Here is a 19,341-nt window from a genome sequence, read left to right on the forward strand (position 1 = left end):
CACGGCACCATCACCAGATGTGTACATCTGCAAATCAACTTCCTTGCTCAGCCAGGGCAAGTGACTCTTTGCCACCTGACAAGACCCTGACCCCACACCCCTTTCCAGAATGCTCCTTTGCATGGCTGTTTGGAGAAACCCTGGAGAAGCCAAGGAAAGAAGGAAAGCAGCAAGGAGAGATTCCCTCAGACCCTTCCCTTTTTTTCTCCATCTCCATCATCCTCTCAAATCTCTCCCAGGGAAGGAGGGGGGGGGCAAAGTGTTTTGAAGGGTCCTTTGCACTAAGTTTTGAGAAAGTGAAGAAACTTCAGGAATCGCCCCTGCTTTTTCTTAGCTTCTGTACACCCTCTGCATCTGCCAGAAGATACTTTGGGAGGGGGGGAATTGTTGTTGGTCAAAAATTATTAGCCAAGCCAAGATTTGCCTGTCCAATAGGGTGCCTGGTGTTTGCCCGCTGGCAGTGTGTTTCTCCAGAGCACCCTCCTTTGACCCTGAAGAGCAAGCAGGCAGAGGCTCCTTCTGTGCCAGTCCCCGCCCCCCGTCCAGCTGCAGAGGTGCCCTTTCTCTCTGGCCCAGGAAGCTCTCCAGCTCCTGCAAGTGCCACTCCTGTTGCTTGCTAGTCACTGTGTCTCATAAGTGGCTCTGGCCGATAGAGCAGCTCCCGGTGCATGACGTGTGGCCTGGAAGAACTTCAGCTGCCCTCGCTGCTGACAGTGGTGCTGTGATAGCAGGCAGCCTCTGTTTGTCTAAGCTGGTTGCTCTGACGTCAGGGCTGGGCAAGCAAGGAGCAGGCCAACCTGATTGAATTACAGAAGGATCGGCCCTTGGCTGAGGAGTGGGGGAGGCAGAGAAGCTGCTGGCCGCTGCTTCTAGCCAGGCAACAACTGCCGACCCCACACACGGCTGCCAGGCTAAAAAGAGGATTAGAGCATTCTTGCATCATGCAGGCGTCACTAGTTGCTAACCAGTATAGAATGGAGCATCCATCTCCAGAGGCACTCTACCTCTGAGTCCCAGGCCCTGGGGACAGATAACTGGGAGTGGGGTGGTGGTTGCCTATTGCCCTGCTTGTGAGATTCCTGGAGGTGCCTGGCTAGTGGCTGTTGGATACTTCTATTGGACACCAAGATGGCCTCTCAGGCTGACCCACTTTCGGGGCTGCTCTTCTCTTCAGGGGAGCTGCTTCCAGGCCTGCAGGCTGACCACCTGGAGAGTGGCCACACCTTATCCACATGCCCAGGATAAGGGGGCAGGGATAGGCCTGTCCCAGTTTCCCATAGGCAACTGAAAGGGCTGTAACGCATTTTGGGAGCATCCCTTTTGCATGCAGGAGGACCCAGATCCCAGCCGGGTAGGGCAGGGAAGAGAGGGCAGCTGCCAGTCAGTGAAGGCAGAGTAGAGTTAGGTGGACCTACCTGCCTGTCGGTCAAGGATGGCTCTTTGTTTTGTTTCTGGAACTTGCATCCAAGGCAGAGACTGCGGCTCCTCATCTTCTCAGGAAGATCTCAGGCACATCGTTAGCTCTTCAGACCCTGTGTCTTAATTTGCAAGGAATTTAATGTAATCCCTTCCCCCAATATTTCCCAATCCAAAGGCACTTCTTCATTCCTGTTGGGCCTTTTTCTGGTGGGACAACCATCCCTCCAAAGAGGGTTTGTAAAATGCTCTTGTGCGGCCTCTCCTAAGGACTGTGGGAAACCCAAGCAAATGTCTGCACATGTCTTGGACTGACCACAGCCCCCATCAGTACGCCCAGAGGGCCCCACCCCACCCTCAGGAGCCTCTGGTGAAGAAGGGCTCTCAGGTAGCAGCACGTGATGAGGAAGGGGTCTCTGGCTGTGGCCGGAGCAGAGAAGTGGGAAAGAGACAAGCAGTCTGACTTGGCCAAAGGTGGCTTTCTTATAGAGCCTTATACCTTGGTATCCTTTCCCTCTTTGTAAAGGATCTTGGGTCCCGATCCAGCAGAACGCATGGCAAGCGATGACAGGTTTTTCTCTGCCCCAGTTCCCAAATGTGCTGGGACTTGGGGTGGGCTGGGTGATCATAGTTCTGTAGGTGGTCTCTGGAACAGAAGAGGTTTGCTCCCTTCCCAAACGGCAGCTTTCCCTGGACTCTTTGAAGGAAATGGACACCTCTCGGGGGTCACAAGGTTGGGTCTCCAGGCATGCCAAGCCCCTCTTCTTCACAGAAATGTAGACCCCCCCTGCAAAGCAGGAATCTCAACTCAAGCATCTGCGATGGAGCAATCCATCTTCCTGCTGCTGCAGTTTTAGACCTGAGCCCCTCTGCCCCCCCCCCGGTGCCTGCACTACCCCTACCCCCAGCATGTGGCTGACCCTTTTCCCCTCTCTACTTCTTCCCCTCCCCCAGATGCTCGAGCCAGAGGCTGCAGCGCCAGGGACCTTGCCCTCCACAAGGGAGGACAGAACAAGTCCCACGGCCCACACCATGAGGGAGGACTCGGTGGAGGAGACAATGGCAGTGGCCCAGGACCCCCCAACAACAGGATCCAAGGAGAAGGGGGCCCCCAGCCCTGGGAAGCACGAGGAGGAGGAGGAAGGGACCAAAGAGACCCATCTCAGCCCCACAGCCTTCGCCATCCCTAAGCTGCGGCTGGAGGACACGGCAGCCATCGCCACATTTGATCTTGATGGCCCAGCAGACTTTGGGGAGGAGGAGGAGGAGGAGGAAGAAGAAGAGGAGGAAGAGGAGGAAGAGGAGGAGGAGGAAGAAGATGAGGAGGATGAAGAAGACGAGGACAGCCATGAGGCCTACCTGAGCAGAGGGGAGGTGAAGCGCTGCAGCATGTTTGAAGCCTCGGCCGGCGAGCCAGCAGCCTGCAGCCTGAGTGCCCAGAACTCACTACGGCGGCGCACCCACAGCGAGGGGAGCCTCCTGCAGGATCCGCGGGGCGGGCACTGCTTCACCTCCGACACCAGCCTCAACTATGCCGAGGCCCAGGGTCCAGGCACCAGCTGGACACTGCCATCCCCCCAGACACTCAAGAAGGAGCTGGCCAGGAATGGGGGCTCCATCCACCAACTCACCCTGCTCTTCGTCGGGAACCGGAAGGTAGGGCGCGCAGAGGGATCGCCTGCGGGGAATCTGGGGGACAGCGGGGGTGCTTGGCATAGGGGCAGAAGGTGTTTTCCTCAAGAAAGGCAGGCAGTGGGCTCTGGGGTAGTCTCACGCCCCCAGCCACTGCCTATACCACCTCTAGGGTAGGGGCAATTCTGGCTCCTGCTATGGAGGATGCTGTTGCCTCAGGCAGTGGGCCGCCTTCTTCATTGCTGTCCTTTCGTGGCTCATTTGCCGAAAGAAAGCTAACCAAGTGAGAGTTCAGTATTCTAATAACCTATTATATTTTTTAAATGTTTCTAGTCCTTAAGACAGAGAAGAAAGGCTTGTTTCTGCCCTCCAAATGCAATTCCTTTCCCAGGGAAAGCCAATAACTGGCACATTTGGGTTCAGTCCTTGTGCTGCTCAGACCTATAGAGCCCTAAGGTCACATGCAGCTTCCAGCCAAGACAGCCTTCTCTGCAGCCATCTCCAAGTTCTAGGAGCACCCATAAACCAGGTGCGCAGCCTGGGAGTCATTCTGGACTCACAGCTGTCCCTGGAGGCACAGGTCAGTTCTGTGCCCAGGGCAGCTGTCTACCAGTTCCATCTGCTATGCTGGCTGAGACCCTACCTGCCCGCGCACTGTCTCACCAGAGTGGTGCATGCTCTGGTTATCTCCCGCTTGGACTACTGCAATGTGCTCTACGTGGGGCTACCTTTGAAGGTGACTCAGAAACTACGACTAATAACAGAATGCGGCAGCTAGACTGGCGACTGGGACCTGTCATCGGGACCATGTAAGACTGGTCCTGAAAGACCTACAGTGGCTCTCAGTATGTTTCTGAGCACAGTTCAAAGTGTTGGTGCTGCCTTTTGATGCCCTAAATGGCCTCAGCCCTGCATACCTGAAGGAGCGTCTCCCCCCCCCCCATTGTTCAGCCTGGACACTGCGCTCCAGCACTGAGGGCCTTCTGCTGGTTCCCTCATTGCGAGAAGTGAGGTTACAGGAAACCAGGCAGAGGGCCTTCTCACTAGTGGTGGGGCACCAGATGTCCTTTCGCTTTTTGTTGCGCCCATAACCCTAGAGAGGTCAAACTGAGCAAGGCTGTACTTCTGCCCAGGATGCCGGTGGGCAGGGAAGCTATGTGCTGCTGCTGCTGCTGCTGTGAGCTTCTTCTGCGCTTTGTCCATTATTGCTGCTTCTGTTTTGTGATTGGTCCACCTGCTGCAGCTCAGCCTCCTTGGAGCCCTCGGCCAGGAACTGGTCTGTATGTAACCTGATTAGCTGCAGGAAGCCTGGCTTGATGGCAGCTGCAGGGCTGAGGCTGCCTAGTCCTGAATTCCTGGTGGGGGCTCTTATCATTTGCTTGCCCAAGATGCATGCGTGTGAGCACATGCTTCACCCCTAGGCGACCCTCCTGAGAGGCAGCTAGAAGATGACTTCTGCTCTCCGTCGGAGACAGGAGGCTTGACAGCACATACAAGTGGAGAAATGCAAACAAGTCCTTAGAAAAGTATTTCTTTGGAGATAATTTTCTTCTCTCCCTCTTCCTCCCTCCCCCCCCCCAAAAGCTGTCTGGAACATGGGAGGGAGAGGTGAACTGGCCAGGAGGCTGCTTTCTTTCAGCCTTTTGCACAAAGTGTTGGTTGGGAATGTGGCAGTGGGGTGTGTTGCTGGAATGGCTTGACAACCACCATCACCCTCCTTTTGCTTACAGAATGTTTGTTTACATTCCAAGGCATCATGGCGGACAAAAAGGAACAGCCATTTTCCAGTCTGTTTCATAAGTATGCTGTTTGCAGTTTTTGACCCCGCTTTCAAAACCTCAGAATGCCTTCTGCGATCTTTCTCTATCATCCTCACAGAGAAGTCACCACGTTCTCCCTTTCTCAGATAGAGAGGCTGAGGCTGAGAGTGCGGCTTACCAAAAGCCAGCAAATCCACGATTAGGACTAGGATGTAAAGCAAGGTTTCCTAGATTAGACCCATCTAGACCAAAAGTCCCCTGAGCTCCAGTTGCTGGTGGGCACTCAGGGGCGAGGACAAAGGCCCTCACATCTGGTTGGCTAGTGGGTGAAGCAGGGAATCTGGAGAAAATCTAACCCCACCACCCACCACCCACCCCACCCCCCGGAAAGATCCAATCGCAAGCACTGTGAGCAATTGTTAGCTCAATGGAACTCCCACATTGAAAGGCAGTCTGTCTCTGGATGCCGTTGGCTAGGGAGCAGCAGCAGGGGCAGAGCCTTTGCTCAAGGGTAGACCATCTGCCTAGCATGCAGAAGGTCCCAGGTTCAATCCTCATTGGCATCTCCAGGCAAAGCTGGAAGAGCCGTTGCTGCCAGTCTGTGTAGAAAATGCTGAGCGAGATGGACCAATGGCCTGGCTCACTATAAGCCGCTCCCTGTTTGCTTGATTTTTCTGTTGGCATGATGCCTTGCTTGGCTGGGGACTTCCTGGAGGCCTTGGCCAGGTGGCAGGGGGTGGAGGGAGGAGGTTTCTCCAGCGGGATGCAGAGGTCATGAAGGCAGATCTGCTTTCAGCTGCTTAGACTGCAGGCAAGGGGGTCTCATGGTGACCCTTCTCTGCTCCTTGACCTTCAACCGGAAAGAGGCAGTTGCAAAACACCTGGTCCTCAGCAGGGGTGGAGCAAGGGGGTGCGGTGGGTGCAGACCACACTGGGTGTCATCCTGAGGGAGGGGGATGACATTCGGCATGCCCCCCACCCACGACTCCCAAGGCTACAGCGAGCAGCAGCTGCAATGGCAAAGCGGTAGGCTTGGGACTCACGGGTGGGGGGGGGTGACCTGACCTTGCTACACCTCTGGTCCTCAGCAGCAGCTCCTGCCCACCTGGTTACCAAAAAAACCCATCCTCCTTACCGTAGATTCTGGCGTATAAGACGACTTTTCAACCCCAGAAAATCCTCTAAAAAGTCAGGGGACGTCTTATACGCCGGGTATGGGTTCGCTGAGCAGCGGCAGTGGGCGGCAGGTTTCGCGCCCGGAGGAAGCTGCCCAGCGATGCTAAGCCGGCTTCGCTGGGCAGCTTCCTCCCGGAGCGGAGCCCGCCACCCACTGCCTCTGCCCAGCGAAGCTGCCGCGTATAAGACTGGGCATATAAGTCCAATTTGGGGAGTTGACTTGTACGCCTAATACGCCGGAATCTACGGTAATTCTCAAGCCAAGAGTTTCCCATACTGCCAGGCTGGGCTCATGGCGTGTCTTGGCTGCCTCCTGGCGGTCATTTCCAGGGTGGCTTTGGGTGTTCCAGATCAGCCCTTCCTTGCAGGGAGAGACCAGAAGGGCTTGTCTACACAGGGAGGAAGCTCAATGTGGATTAGAAGCTGCTTCTGCCTCAATTTTTTGAGGGGTGGGTGGTGGGGTTCTCCACACCAGGTCCTCGTCATCCAGCTGTCAGCTTGAATGTTTTCCCGTCAAGATTTGGTTTTCCCAGCTGATGGATAATCTAGTAAGGGAATTAAAACAAATATAAAATTGAATGTTGCCTGGGGGGGGGGGTTACATGGGTAGTACCACCTATCCCCAGCCTCCTATTTTGTTTCTGTCATGTTTATGGGTTGTTGTTGTTTTAATTTCATAGCAATTCCCCCCCCCAAAAAAAATTTGCTTTCTGTGTGTGAATGGGCAAGAGCAGCACAGGCTCGGAGTGTGTGTGTGTGTGTGTGTGTGTGTGTTAGACATGAGCCATTTTCCCGGCAATTATTGGACAGCTTACATCGAAGTGACCAATTTTCAATTATTCGGTCTGGAAGCTCCTGACACAGAGCAGGGCCTCCCATTCCCCCTGTCTGTCTGTCTGTCTGTCTGTCTGAGAAAGGTCTCAGAGGTGCCTCCTCCAGCCTGGCTGTTCTTTGCCCTCTTTGTAAGCTGCTCCTCAACAGGCTGCCAATGGGGCTGTGGGCAGTGTACACACACACAGGCATATATTTCATTTTTTCACCTGCTCATTTGTGCAAATTTGGTAGATTGAAAAAGCTATGTTTCAGACATAAAAAGGGACTGCTTTGCCCACTGTGGAATATGCATTAAAAGCTGGCTTTGCTGGAAGTTTGTTTTGCAATTCCACATTCTTTTTGTTTTTCCTTTTAAGGTGCAAGCGTGCAGGCAACCAAATACCTGCCTGCATATCTCAGCCTCCCAAGGCAGACCGTTCCACTGTCAAATGGCTCTTACTATCAGAAAGCTATTCCTCATGTTTGGTCGGACTCTCCTTTCGTGTAAATAGAGCCCATTGTGTTGGATCCTACCCACCAGAGCAGCAGAAAGCAAACTTGCTCCATTGTTTTCTTTGTCCCTTCTCCCCCAGCTGGTTTACATGAATGGCTGGAGTTCTCTCTCTCTCTTTCTCTGTGTGTGTGTTAACTGCACAATTCTGAAACTGACTAGATAAAAAGAAGGACCCGGCTGCACTTCAAGCCACTAATATGTCTACAGCCACTGCTAAGTCATTCTTCTCAGTTTGGGTTGAAACTGGGTAGTGTGTGGGTTGGGGAACAACACATAGACACGCAGGGTAGATAATGGACTGCAGTTTGCAGGCAGCTTCCCAAAGCAGAGCAAATGGGAGTGTGCACAGCGCACAGCCTGGCTGGAAGCTCCCCCCTGTGTTAGCGAGGGCTTGCCCCCTTCTGTGACCCCTGGCAGATGGACCCCCAAGTCCTCACTTCTCCCGCCTGCCTTTCTGCCTCTGCGTGGAAGCAGAGTCTCTCCCTTTCTCCCCTTCCAACAATGGGAGGAAATGTCTTTGGGGCAGGCTGCCTCGTGGAGTGTCTCTGCCAGGGAGGGAGACGGCCAGGCCAATAATCTCCGGAAGCCTCACCTAGCAGGGGAAGGAAGCTGCGGGACCCTCAGGCTCCTTGGCTGGGGAGCCCATTCCCACGGGTGAGCGGAAAGGGTGGGGGGGGGGAGGCAAGTGACCAAGAGAGAGAAATTCCTCAGCAAATGATCCTCCTGAGCTGAGCGGGCAAAAAGGGAGGATTTATATTCTTCCCAGGTTACAACCCAGTGTTGGATACAGTGGGGCTTGCTTCTGAGATGAACATATACCCAGCCAGATGGGCGGGGTATAAATAATAAATGAAAAAAATAATGCAGAATTGTGTTGCCTCCTATTTCAGTATATTCAGTGAATGGTGCTTTGGGTTACTGCTACTTATTGGAGCTGAAAAGTGTTGATTTGGGGGCAAATGTTTAATTCATCCAGAAAAGCTTCTGTTTCTATTGCATTTTGTACATTTTGTACATTGTCACAACTTCTGCCGCAGCCATAAAACGTGGAAGAGGGGAGTTGCAGGAAATGATTGAAGAACAGCAGGAGCATAAATGCAGCAGAACACCCTATTTAAAAATGGTGCTCTTTCTAAGTGAGCAATTAGCAATAATTTCATTCCCTTTGAGTAAAAAGAGTCAGAGACTTGCTGTGCTTTATAAGGGAAATTAAGGGAGAAGACCATTTCAAAGAAAAGCTTGCAGTGATTTGGTTCCTGCGTTGTGGTTATTGTTAGAGAAGCAGGAAGAGGAGGAACAGAGCAGGGAGCAGAGATACCCCATGGCAAGGGGTTCAGGGCTCAGCCCTTGGTCTTTGACGTGGCAGAAGGATTCCAGGAGAGGGTGGATCCCCTCAGCTGCAGCCTGCCTTCAAGGGGCGTCTCACTCCCCAGGGGCTTCTGCTTATCCCCCACCCCGTCCCTTCTCATCCCTGTCCTTCTCTCCCCTGCAGCAACAGCAGCAGCAACATGGGCACCTGCTGGACCCCGACTGGGCTCTTGACCGAGGAGTTTCTTCTCGAGGGGCCTGCAAGAAGATCAACAGGAACCTGTAAGTCGAGGGAGGGGAGGGAACCCATCTCGGGAGGGGGCTGAGGCCAGACCCAGAGTCCCTGCCTGGAGTTGGGGAGGCCCCACACCAGGCAGGTAACGCCCTCATCTGCCACTTGAAACAGACACACACCCCTGCGTGAAGATTCCTGGGAACTGTAGTGTGATAAGGGTGCCAAGAGTTGTTAGGAGAGCCTTAGCACACTACAATGCCCAGGATTCTTTGTGTGTGGTGTGGGGGTGTTAATAAGAATGCTTTCGATACATGATATGGCTGTGACTCTGGAAACCCAGATCCCAAGCTGTGGTGGGCTCTCTAGTTATTGGGGAGTGAGGTGCTAACGGTTATTTCTTTTACTGTTCCTTTCCATGGAGCTGAGGTGGGATGGGGTCACTTTCTGTACGCTCAAGGTATCCTCCGATTATTCCTCACATTTTCCAGGGCCAATTGCATGTTCATGGATGGGGCTTGCTTGCTTGCTCCTGAAGGAAAAGTGCTCTGCTCGTGCTCAGAAGCCCCTTGCGTGGGGGCTGCTTCTGCCAGCCGCAGCAGCCACAGAGGAGGTGGTTTGCAAGCCATCCACACCAGTCCCCACACCTGCTTCATGTAGCCTGGTACAGAATGAGACCCTGGGTGCTGGGCAGCCTGGGTGCAAAGTCTGAAGCAGGGTCAGCTGGCCTCCCTGAACTCCACCCCCTTGCTCCTGGACCAGGAGAATGTAAACCTAGGAAAGGAGTGGGTGGGTGCATTTACCACTTCTTTACTTCCTTAGAGAACGGGGTGTCCTCAGCAAATGCTAAAAGGCCTCACAAAGAGCTGGATCAGGACGTTGCCCCGGCAGGAAGGCCATAAGTACCCCAGGCCTGCCCTAGCTGCCCTCGCCAGGGCCTGTCACAGTTGAGGAAGACTGCCTCTGAACATGGAGGGTTCATACGCAGGTGTGGCTAAAAGGCGGGCAGTTAAATCAAGCCAAAGTGGGTCCATCTTGGCTGGCATCCCACCTGTCACCATGGACAACAGCCAGACCCGCCCCCTTTCCCAAAACAGGGCATGGGAGCAGGATGGGCCTTTGCTGCTGCTGCTGCTGCCACCCAGTGCATCCTTTATGTCTCTGAACCACAGAGCTTCTGCCGGTAGACCCCTTCCACCCCCCACTCCTCTAGGCATTTTGCCTGAAACCACACCTGGCCGTATTCAGCATCAGTGTCTACTCAGAGGAGACTCATTGAAACTGATGAACGTGACTCCCTCGGGCCCCTTCCTAATTCCAGCACGGCCCTGTTGTGCCTCTTCTCTCCAAAGAAGCTGCTTCATGTCTGTCCCGAGAGGGCACACGCCACATGCTCAGAAGTACTCTGCCCCCTAACAGAAGGAAGAGTTCTGCTTAGCGCAAAGGCACTGCACACGTTCCCCAAAGGGGAGAGATGGGCAAGGCAGACAGCCAGCCTCTGGGTCCCTGTGGGGATTTCCCCTCTCCTGGCCGGCCACATCCTCTTCATGCAATCTAAGAATTGTAGAGTTCGGAGGGGTCTCAAGGGTCATCTAGCCCAACCTGCTGCAATGCAGGAATCGTAACTGAAGCACCATCTTTGTTCCTGGGTGCTACTCTTGAGTAATCAACCCTGGGTTGCTGCTCATCCGTTGCAGCCATACCCTCATTTGTTTCATTTTTATGCGAGAGATAAAACGGACGAAGACGGCAACTGGGGTCTTCTAGCCCAAAGAGGGGATCTGAACCCAGGACCGCTTGAAGCCCGCCTTACACTCTTGTCCTTAAGAAGTGGGGCGGGGCATCTAAATCAGCCCCTCCTCCTCCTCTGCAGATGCGGGCAAGGGGTGGGCACGGGGAGGGCTTCAGGAGTCCCGCTGCGCATGCTCGAGCGTGGGGAAGCGTCGTTGCGAGGCGCCGCCGCGGGGTGTCGCTGTCGGCGCACTAGCGGGGACGCGGCGGAGGGGAGGATCCGGCGCCCCTTTCCCAGCCCGAGGGTCCGGGGAGGGAAAGGGCGGGGGGCTTCAGCTGCCTCCGAGGTCTCCGCGCATCCAGATGCATCCCTCCGCGCGGGGGGTCGCCGAATGGTACCTGGAGAGGTGAGGGAGGCGCCAGGAGACGCGGCTTCCTCACGAATAGGAGGAGGAGGGCATTCGGCTTTATTTTAAAAGTACCGGGAAATATTATTTTGAAACAGGACGCCCTTCTCAATCTGCACTCTGCATTTGCTCAGGAGCGCTCTCGCCGATTCCCCACGTGGTTGGCTCGCTGGCATTCCAGTCATTGAAAGCGGAGTTGGGGGCCACGGATGGCCTGGGCGCAAATCCTCAGAGCTGGACTCTTGAGATCAGTTTTGGGGGTGAGACGAGCCCCCTGGACCCACCTCTCGAAAAGGCCTGGGTCTGGAAAGGCCGTGGGGAGATCAGCTAGCAATCAATCAATCAATAAAATTGGGGGGTTCCCTTTCAATTAAGGAAAGCTGCCCCGGGGAGGCGCGGGTATGACGCTTAATCTGGACATCCGCTGCGTCTCAAGGGCGCCCCATTTGACCCTTGTTTGTGAGGGTGGGCATTCATGCACGTGGAGGTAAATTCAGGTTGGACGGGAGGCCAAAAAGGGATGGGGCTTCTTGCGAGAAAGCTGCCCGGGGAGGGTGGGCTACCCTTTTCCTTGCCCCTACGGTCGTTAACCTCCCCGCGAAGCAATCGGGGCGAAGGGCGACCATCGCAGGCTGCCCACCAAATCCATTCGGGGTAGGGAGTCTGCGGGGAAAGGGCACGTCCGCACTGCCCTCTCCGAGCTCATCCAAGGCGCCTTTAACGCACAGGGCTGCCCTTCCTGCGGCTGTCCCTTGGATGGGTGCTGGAAAGGGGGCCAAACTGCAGCTCCCACCAGGATCGCTCTGGGATGCGCACGGGGGATGCGCTTCGAGCGTGTAGTGTGGATCTGGCCCGGAAAGAAACGGCAGAGCAGGCTTTGGGAAGGCTCTGGGCTGCGGGGGTCCCAGCCTCTCCGCTCCCCCCGTGAAGAGGGCACAAAGGTCGCCAAGGAAACCGCGACCTTCCCTTGATTGACATCTCCCTGCCTTCCTCCCCCCGTTTAACCCTCGGCGCGCCAGGAGCTCTATAAATAGCCTCGCCCCGCCCCGGCCCGAAATAGGATCCCTTGGGCGGCCCTCGCACGTGCAGCCGCTCCCCTTCCGAGGGGCTGGCGGGGCCGGCCGGCCGGCTGCCTGCCTGCAGATGCGGCTGTGCTCTGGCTGCGCTCCGGCTGCTGGCGTCCCCCGGAGCGCCCGGCCATGCCCTTCTCCCGCGAGGCGGCCCAGGCGGTGGAGCTCCACGCGGAGATCCTGCGGGGCTCCCGGGGAAGAGGCGGCGGCGCGCTCAGCCTGCAGCGGAGACACACCTTGAAGGAGTACGTGCGACGCCCCCGGCGGCTGCTGCGCCCTTTGTGCGTGATCAGGGGCACTCTTGGCCCTGGCTGGGAAGCCTCTGAGCTTACGCGGAGGGCGCTGTGCTCGCTCGGAAGACTGCGGAGGGTTGGCTTCCTTGTCGGGGTTTGCGGCGTTGTTCCTTAGCGGGGCGCCCGGCCGGACCCCTCCTCCCTGCCCTTGAGGACAAAGGAGAGGCGCCGGGCTGGGTTTGTTCCTTTGCTTCCCCGCAGCCTCGCTAACCCCCCTGCCCTTTCTGCTTTGCATCTCCAGGGCCAAAGACATGAAGACCCGGCTGGGGATCTTCCGAAGGCGGAACGAGTCTCCTGGAGGCCCTGCAGCCTGCAAGGCGGACAAAGCCCTCAAGACCCTCAGGTAAGGAAGGGGGGTGCTAGGTGAGAATAGGCTTGAGGTGTCTCAGGCCTGGTCCCAGATCCCGCAGATGTGGAGCCAGGCTGGGAAATTGTGCCTTGTGTTTCTCTTCCCAGCACAGAACTCTTCCCCCCCCCCCCAGCAAAAGCTGCACTTGAGGTCCCAGCTGGAAAACGTTCCTGGAGCTTTCTCTCCTCTTCTGACCCAATCCTGCTCCTCCATTTGTAGCAGTCATATCCTGGGTGGTTTTCCAGCATCTTTAAACTGGAGAGGGTCTGAGAAAGAAATGACGGGCATCCCTGCACACACAACATGATTGGTGCTTAAACACATTTTGAACCAATGCAAAAATCTGTATTTCCTAATTTTTCTTTGCGAGAAATCTTTTCTAAAGCGTGCATAGGATTTTCAGGTTTTGGCCTTGCTTTTTGAAATCCATTAATTGGTGGGTTGGAAGGCTGCATCTTGAAAAATGAATGTTGGCTATTACAGTATAGTAAAAGGAAGTTCAGCAACATCTGTGTTTTGGGAATGGGGGGTGTTGTTTAGTCGGGCAGAATCAAAATGCAAGCTCTTTCATGTATGTTAATCAAGCAGCATTTGCCTTAAAATTTTAATTTACTCAAGTTGGTTTTTTTGGGGGGGGCCTTAATCCTCTGGGGGAAGGGGTTTCCCTTTTCCCTGCCTTGCAGCTTCTCTTTCCTGCCAAGTGACTCCTCCCCTCATTTTCTCCTCCTCCTCAGGCCAACTCCTGAAGAAGCTGTCAAGTGGGGAGAGGCCCTGGAAAAACTGCTTCAGCATAAATGTAAGGCAGGAGGAATTTTGCCGTTTCTAGCTTTTGAGAATCACTTAAGCTTCAGAGACACAGAAGCCAAACTCCTGAAACATCTGTGACTCTCAGAGATGTGCAAAATCTTGCTTTTAAGTGGTACCTGCAATTCAGTGGCATCCTCCCTTTGACTTTTTAAAAGCACTGTGGAGATAACAGCATCCAAGGCTTGGCAGGGTGTGGGTGTGTTTGTGTAACTCTGAGGGTGATGCTCCTCCCCTCCCCATTGGCTGCTTTCACCCCCAGATTGCTCTACCCCCAGCTGCCCAGCTCTTAGTTGCCTGGCACAGAGGCAGAGCCCACTGGCTCGTCTGACGCATGATCTCCTTCTCTTGGCTGCAGTGATGCTCCCACAGTCTTGGCCAGAGAGACGCTTTGGACAGTTTCTGCCCTCTGAGATTCTTTTCCAAGCTGGGCATGTTGCAGTTTGTGGGGAACTTTTCTCTGTGCCATCCTTGGATTGTGGATCTGCTGTTTGGTGTTAGGAAATGGTTGCACCTACAGGGCTTTCACGTTTTAAACCTTCTGGTGCCTGAAATGCATTGCTGGGGGAGACAGGCCTGGTTTAGCCTGCTGTGCCACCTCAGAAGAGGCTTACTGGTTTAGACCCAAGGTCCATTGAGTTCAGTAATTCATGTGCCAGCCAGGTGTCTTTGGCCCTTGCCTTAATCCCCTGTGTGTCTGGTCTTTAGAGGCAAACCACTTCTGGCTATGCATCCCAAGAGTTGCCCTTCCCTCTTTCCTTAAGAGCAAGCACCCCCAAACTCAGCCCTCCAGATTTTTTGGGACTACAGCTCCCATCATCCCTAGCTAACAGGACCAGTGGTCAGGGATGATGGGAATTGTAGTCCCAAAACATCTGGAGGATCGAATTTGGGGATGCCTGCTTAAGAGGAAGGGGCCAGAAGGGGAAGGCTGCTGGCTCCTGCCCCCCGGCCCTCAAGGCTGCTTTCTCCCGCTCCAGATGGTCTGGCTGCCTTCCGTGCCTTCCTGCGCACCGAGTTCAGTGAGGAGAACCTGGAGTTCTGGCAGGCATGTGAGGACTACAAGAAGATCAAGTCCCAGTCCAAGATGGTGTCCAAAGCCAAGAAGATCTATGCGGAATACATTGCAACCCAGTCCTGCAAAGAAGTGAGTGAGTGGCTAGCTGGCTTCCGTTGCCCGGGGGGTGAGGGGTTGGCAATCCAAGGCCTGTTGCTGTTGGCTGTGCCAAGGTCTGGGGTGAAATGGACACCTGGAGGAAGGATTTTGAAACTCAGCCTTGAGATTTTGCAGCTCAATGCTTATCTTGCGTCCAGCTCATGAACAGGCTTAAGACAACGCCAAAGTACTAGGCTACCCGATCTAAGGTACATGGACATGTGTTTAACTGAAACCTGTATATGGGCAATGTTTACAGCTGGAGGGGAGCAACTCAGGTCTAGGTTCGTGCAAGGAAACTGCCTAGGAACTCTCTCCTCCCCAAAAACTTGCTATCACCTTTGAGGGGCCCATGAAGACTCTTAGAGAAACAGCTCTGAGGTGAGCAGGGAAAGGCCAGTTGTTACAGCCCAGTTTGGTAAAATTCCCAATTTATGCCGGTTTCTCTGTCCTGGCTGCTCTGCAGAGAGTTTGGGAACTTTCCCGGGGATTGTGTTGGAGAGCCTGGGCATGTTCTCCCTGCCTGACCAGAGTTTCCATTTGGAGAAGGGAATGGCTTCTGTTTAAGTCCATGGAGCAGGTAATGACTGCTAGGAGAAGGTCTGCTGGCTGGTCAGCTGCTTGGCAGAGGGGGAGACGATCTAGTACAGGGGCCAGCAAGGTTTATCTTGCCTGGGCCGGATCAGTCCCACGGAGATCCCTCTATGGGCTGGATACACACGCGCCTGCTATTTTCAGCATCTGCACATGCACAGACGTGATTTTCAGCACTGCGGAAGCGAGTCCCTGTGCCGTGCTGGTTTAGCGCAGTGCATGAGCGGGCGGCTCAGTTTGGGGGAGGCTCAGGGGCCGGTCAGATGACCTCTGTGGGCCGCTTCCGGCCCATGGGCCTTAGGTTGCTGACCTCTGATCTAGTAGCTGGCAAGAGGCATTAGTGGGATGCCTTTGACGTGCCTTTTGCCCACTGCAGGTTCAGAACAGGGATTTGTAGCTTTCAGGAACAGGCAGCATTGGGAAGAGACTGTCTGCCATACGCACTCTGGCCTCAGCTGCTCTGCTTTATTTTAAAAAGAAAATCCCAGCTCTTTTTACTGCTGGAAAAGATCTCTAGGTGTATCAGCCATGCTTCCCAGGGGGCTGTGCTGCCCCCCCTTGACCATTTCTCCATCCATCCAACCAACCAACCACCCTTAACATAATAGGAGCCTGCTGGATGAGGCCAAAGGGCACCTATCCTGTCCAGCATCTTTCTGTGGGAAACCCTTGAGCAGGATTTGAACGCGAGAGCCCTCTCCCCTCCTGTGGTTTCCAGCAACTGGTGTTCAGAAGAATTGCTCTTTCTGACCATGGAATTATAGTCATCCTGGCCAGGAAGAACTGTGAGGGGAGAGAGTCTTTGTGTGCTGATCACAGCTGTTTCCACTTGCCTCCCCCCCCCCCTCAGTGATCAGCACAAAGTCTCTCTCCCTTCATAGTTCTTCCTCTAGAAACAGATCCTTTTCTCTCTCTTGAATCTGCCCTCCTGCTATCGTATCTGAGCTGCAGTGATTGAACGGGGACTTTCCTTCCTCCTGCTCTCTCGTAGGTCAACCTGGACTCCTACACCCGGGAGCACACCAAGGACAATATGCAGAGCATCTCCCGGAGCAGCTTTGACCTTGCCCAGAGGCGAATCTACGCCCTGATGGAGAAGGACCCCTACCCTCGCTTCCTGCGCTCAGAGTTGTATTTGGACCTCATCAACCAGAAGAAGCCCAGCCCTCCGCTGTAGAGGCAGCCTGGCCGGCTTCTGAGGGGAGACTTGTTTCTGGGAGGTGTATGTTTACATGTGATCCGCTGCCTTTCTGGTCGGAGGCCTGCCTGGAAGCCACCGCTTCCTTCTGGAAGAGCGCTTCCCCCCACCCCTGGGGTCAGACAGCTCGGCCTCCTCATTCTCTTCCACCCCAGGAGCTTGCTTTGTCTCTCCGGTACGACGACGTCATGGTGACCAGGAGCTGGAGGCTGGGGGTCCCACCAGACCACTGTGAAGTTCCGAGCTGTCTTCCCTCCCCCTGCTGCGCCCGGGGGCTGTTGCAGAGGGTTCGCTTTCTGAGCCTGGACCCAGAGGGAGCTTGTGGGGTGGCAGACAAGGATAGCTCCTCCTTCCAAAGAGTTGCTGACAAAGGGACTTGGGCAGCACTTGGGGGAATTATCGCCCTTGGCGCATGGGCATAAAGAACTCTTTCTCCCTCTTCTTCCTCTGTCTCGTCCTTCTCCCAAGGAATGCTCAAGCAGCCCCTTCTGCTTCCAGTTGTCATCTGTTCCCCTATTTATTGAAATCATCTAGCTGGATGCTCAACAGGTTGTGTGCATGACCACTGCTCAACTGCCTGTTGAGTCTTTTTGTTTTTTTACTTCAAGTGCAATATTATTATTATTACTGTTTTTGTTTATGTGCCTCTTCTCTCGCCGCCGCCCCCCAATCTCCCGGAACTTTGCAGTGGAGCGAATGTGCCTAAGTTCTGAGTGTGTCCAGCATCTCTGACGATGCTGATGACTGACGACATCTGCTGTACCTGCAGGCAGCTGAGAGATCTGTAAGAAGAGGGCTAAGGGCAGACTGTGGCCTCTGCGGTCAACACACAGAGATGAAAGAGTGCTGTGTGAATGGGATGGTGACTGTGCTGGTTGGGCCTCCAGGGGGGAGAGTGTGCCTGTATGTGTGTCTGCGTGTGCGCGAGGCCCCCGCTTGCTCATGCTTTGGTCCAGGAAGTCCCGGCTGCCTCCTCTCTGGAGGAATCTGGTGGGTGGACGCTTGGCCAAGGGCCTGGTTTACAACTCAAGCCCATCTCTGCAGGTAGCTGTTAATGTTGTGCTGTTGTTTTAAAACCCATCAACTTCTTTTTTTTTAATGTCATGGCTATTTAGGATAAATAAAGAGAGAATAAAAGTCCTTAGCTTCTTTTTTTCCCTTCCTATTTCTCTGCTTTCCCAAGGCTTTCCTTCCAAGCCAGACTTTGTCAGAGACCAATCTGGGATGGGCTTCTTAATTTAGAAATTGGTGTCTGCACTTTCCCTGACTGGAGGGATGTGGTTGGGCTACTGGCTTTGGGGAAACTGCACCATTGTCTGCCTGCCTTCATCTCAGCTGTGCAGAAGGGCTCTTGGTGGCTGTCAGTCAAGATCGCTGGGGAAATCTGCAGCAAAGGATGTCTCTTGAAGCTACCAACCAGCCCGCTAAGCCCTTGTGATGAGACTTTGTTCCATTCTCCCTGCCCCAGTCAGTCAAAGTTGACCCTAGGGGTGCAGGGAGGGTTCTCCTTCACAAGCACGTTCCTTGTAGGGAATGCACTTGTACAGCAGCACCTAGCAGGATCGAGCCCTGCCCATCTACTGACATCTTCTGGTGAGGTTGGTGATGGATGGGGCATGGTTTGGGGGAAATGGTCTCACAGGCCAAATTGGACCCATGGCATGCCGAGAGAGGTCCGTGGGTCAGGGTTTCCCCACTCCTAAAGATGGGGGGGGGGTCTCTGGGACCTTCTTTGAGCCCCTGCTTGGTGTCCTGAGATGTTAGCTCTCTGGAGAATTGAGGAGTCCCACCTCACCTCCATTTGGGACAAGAAGGCTCAGCTGGTTTTCACTCTCAGACTTACGCTCCGAGGGCCTTCAAGCTGAAGACGGCAGCTGGACTTGAACTCATATCTTCCTGGGGCATTTTCTTCGCCACTGAGCAATTGGCCCCTCTCTGGCTCTCTCCAAAAGAACAGCAAGAGCATCTCAGAGCTGTTCTCAGCCACTCACTTCGTTTGGACAAAGTGCAGGGAAAATTTCATTTCATTTTCCATTTCCTCTGACCACATTTTTTTTTTTAAAAAAAGGCCGAGTTATTTTTAGGGATTGCTGTGAGCAACAGGCCCGCTAAGCAAATAAGAGCTTCACTTTTCGTTCCTTCTGCAAAATGTGCACAGTGGGTTTTGGCAGGAGGAGACCCGAGATGGGGCTCCGTCCTAAGAGGAACATTTTATGAGGCCCCTGAAGGATCTCCCTGGCCTTAATTACAGCAAAGTTAAAGCCACGCTAATTGCCAGCACTACCTCAGCTTTTCCAGCTCCTGACGCTCAGAGCACTTGGTTCTCCCTCAGGGCCTGCGTCTGGGTAGAAAACAAAAAAGTGGCCAAGGACAATGCCACCTTTGGGTAACACAGGGGTGTGTTGTGGGGAGTGCAAGTAGGTCGGGTGAAAACTCCAGAATTGTAGTGCTAGCAAAGTGACTGGTGCATCATTTGTGTGGGCAGGAGAGGGGGGTGGATGGAAATATGGGATTCTGATAGAAGCCAGATAGTGTTCTTCAGTTGCATATCTAGTTGCATTTAATGTAAGTTCCCATTTCACAGATGAGTAACTGAGGCCAATTAGTAAGTCTCCCCCTGAGGTGATTATTGGTGTCTCCCAGATTCCAAGTCCAGCTTCTCTGTACACTCTCGGTCACGGCCTCTTTGGTCTCCTCTAGGATAGTTGAAGCTCTCCACCACCACAGAAGGAAAGGACCTGAAGGTGAGTAAGCTACCTGGGAAGCCAAAGGAACTGATTTCTCACTGCCTCCCCCCCAGCCTCAGACAGGAGTAAAATAGTGGTTGAAAGTGAGGGGGGGGAGAGACATACACACACACACTACCTCTGTCTGTAAAACAGCTCAGG

At 54.2% G+C, this 19,341-nt stretch overlaps 1 protein-coding gene across 7 annotated transcripts in view; it reads left to right on the top strand.

Annotated features, from left to right (window-relative positions):
• Nucleotides 1-17,593, top strand: part of RGS3 (regulator of G protein signaling 3) — a 66,430-nt gene extending 48,837 nt beyond the window's left edge. For 3 of the 7 annotated variants that reach the window (XM_081909871.1, XM_081909874.1, XM_081909875.1), the window contains 6 exons: nucleotides 2,371-3,072; nucleotides 8,804-8,901; nucleotides 12,594-12,695; nucleotides 13,436-13,497; nucleotides 14,486-14,652; nucleotides 16,247-17,593. In XM_081909871.1, coding sequence (XP_081765997.1) covers nucleotides 2,371-3,072; nucleotides 8,804-8,901; nucleotides 12,594-12,695; nucleotides 13,436-13,497; nucleotides 14,486-14,652; nucleotides 16,247-16,432 — 1,317 coding nt within the window. In that variant the 3' untranslated portion in view covers nucleotides 16,433-17,593. Of the gene's footprint in view, nucleotides 1-2,370; nucleotides 3,073-8,803; nucleotides 8,902-10,873; nucleotides 10,990-12,154; nucleotides 12,305-12,593; nucleotides 12,696-13,435; nucleotides 13,498-14,485; nucleotides 14,653-16,246 lie in introns of those variants that run through there. The other 4 variants (XM_081909872.1, XM_081909873.1, XM_081909877.1 and 1 more) reach the window with 4 other exon arrangements.
• Nucleotides 17,594-19,341: the final 1,748 nt, after the last annotated feature.

Source organism: Podarcis melisellensis, assembly GCF_964234715.1.
Source record: "Podarcis melisellensis genome assembly, chromosome: 1".
Classification (NCBI taxonomy): Eukaryota; Metazoa; Chordata; class Lepidosauria; order Squamata; family Lacertidae; genus Podarcis; species Podarcis melisellensis.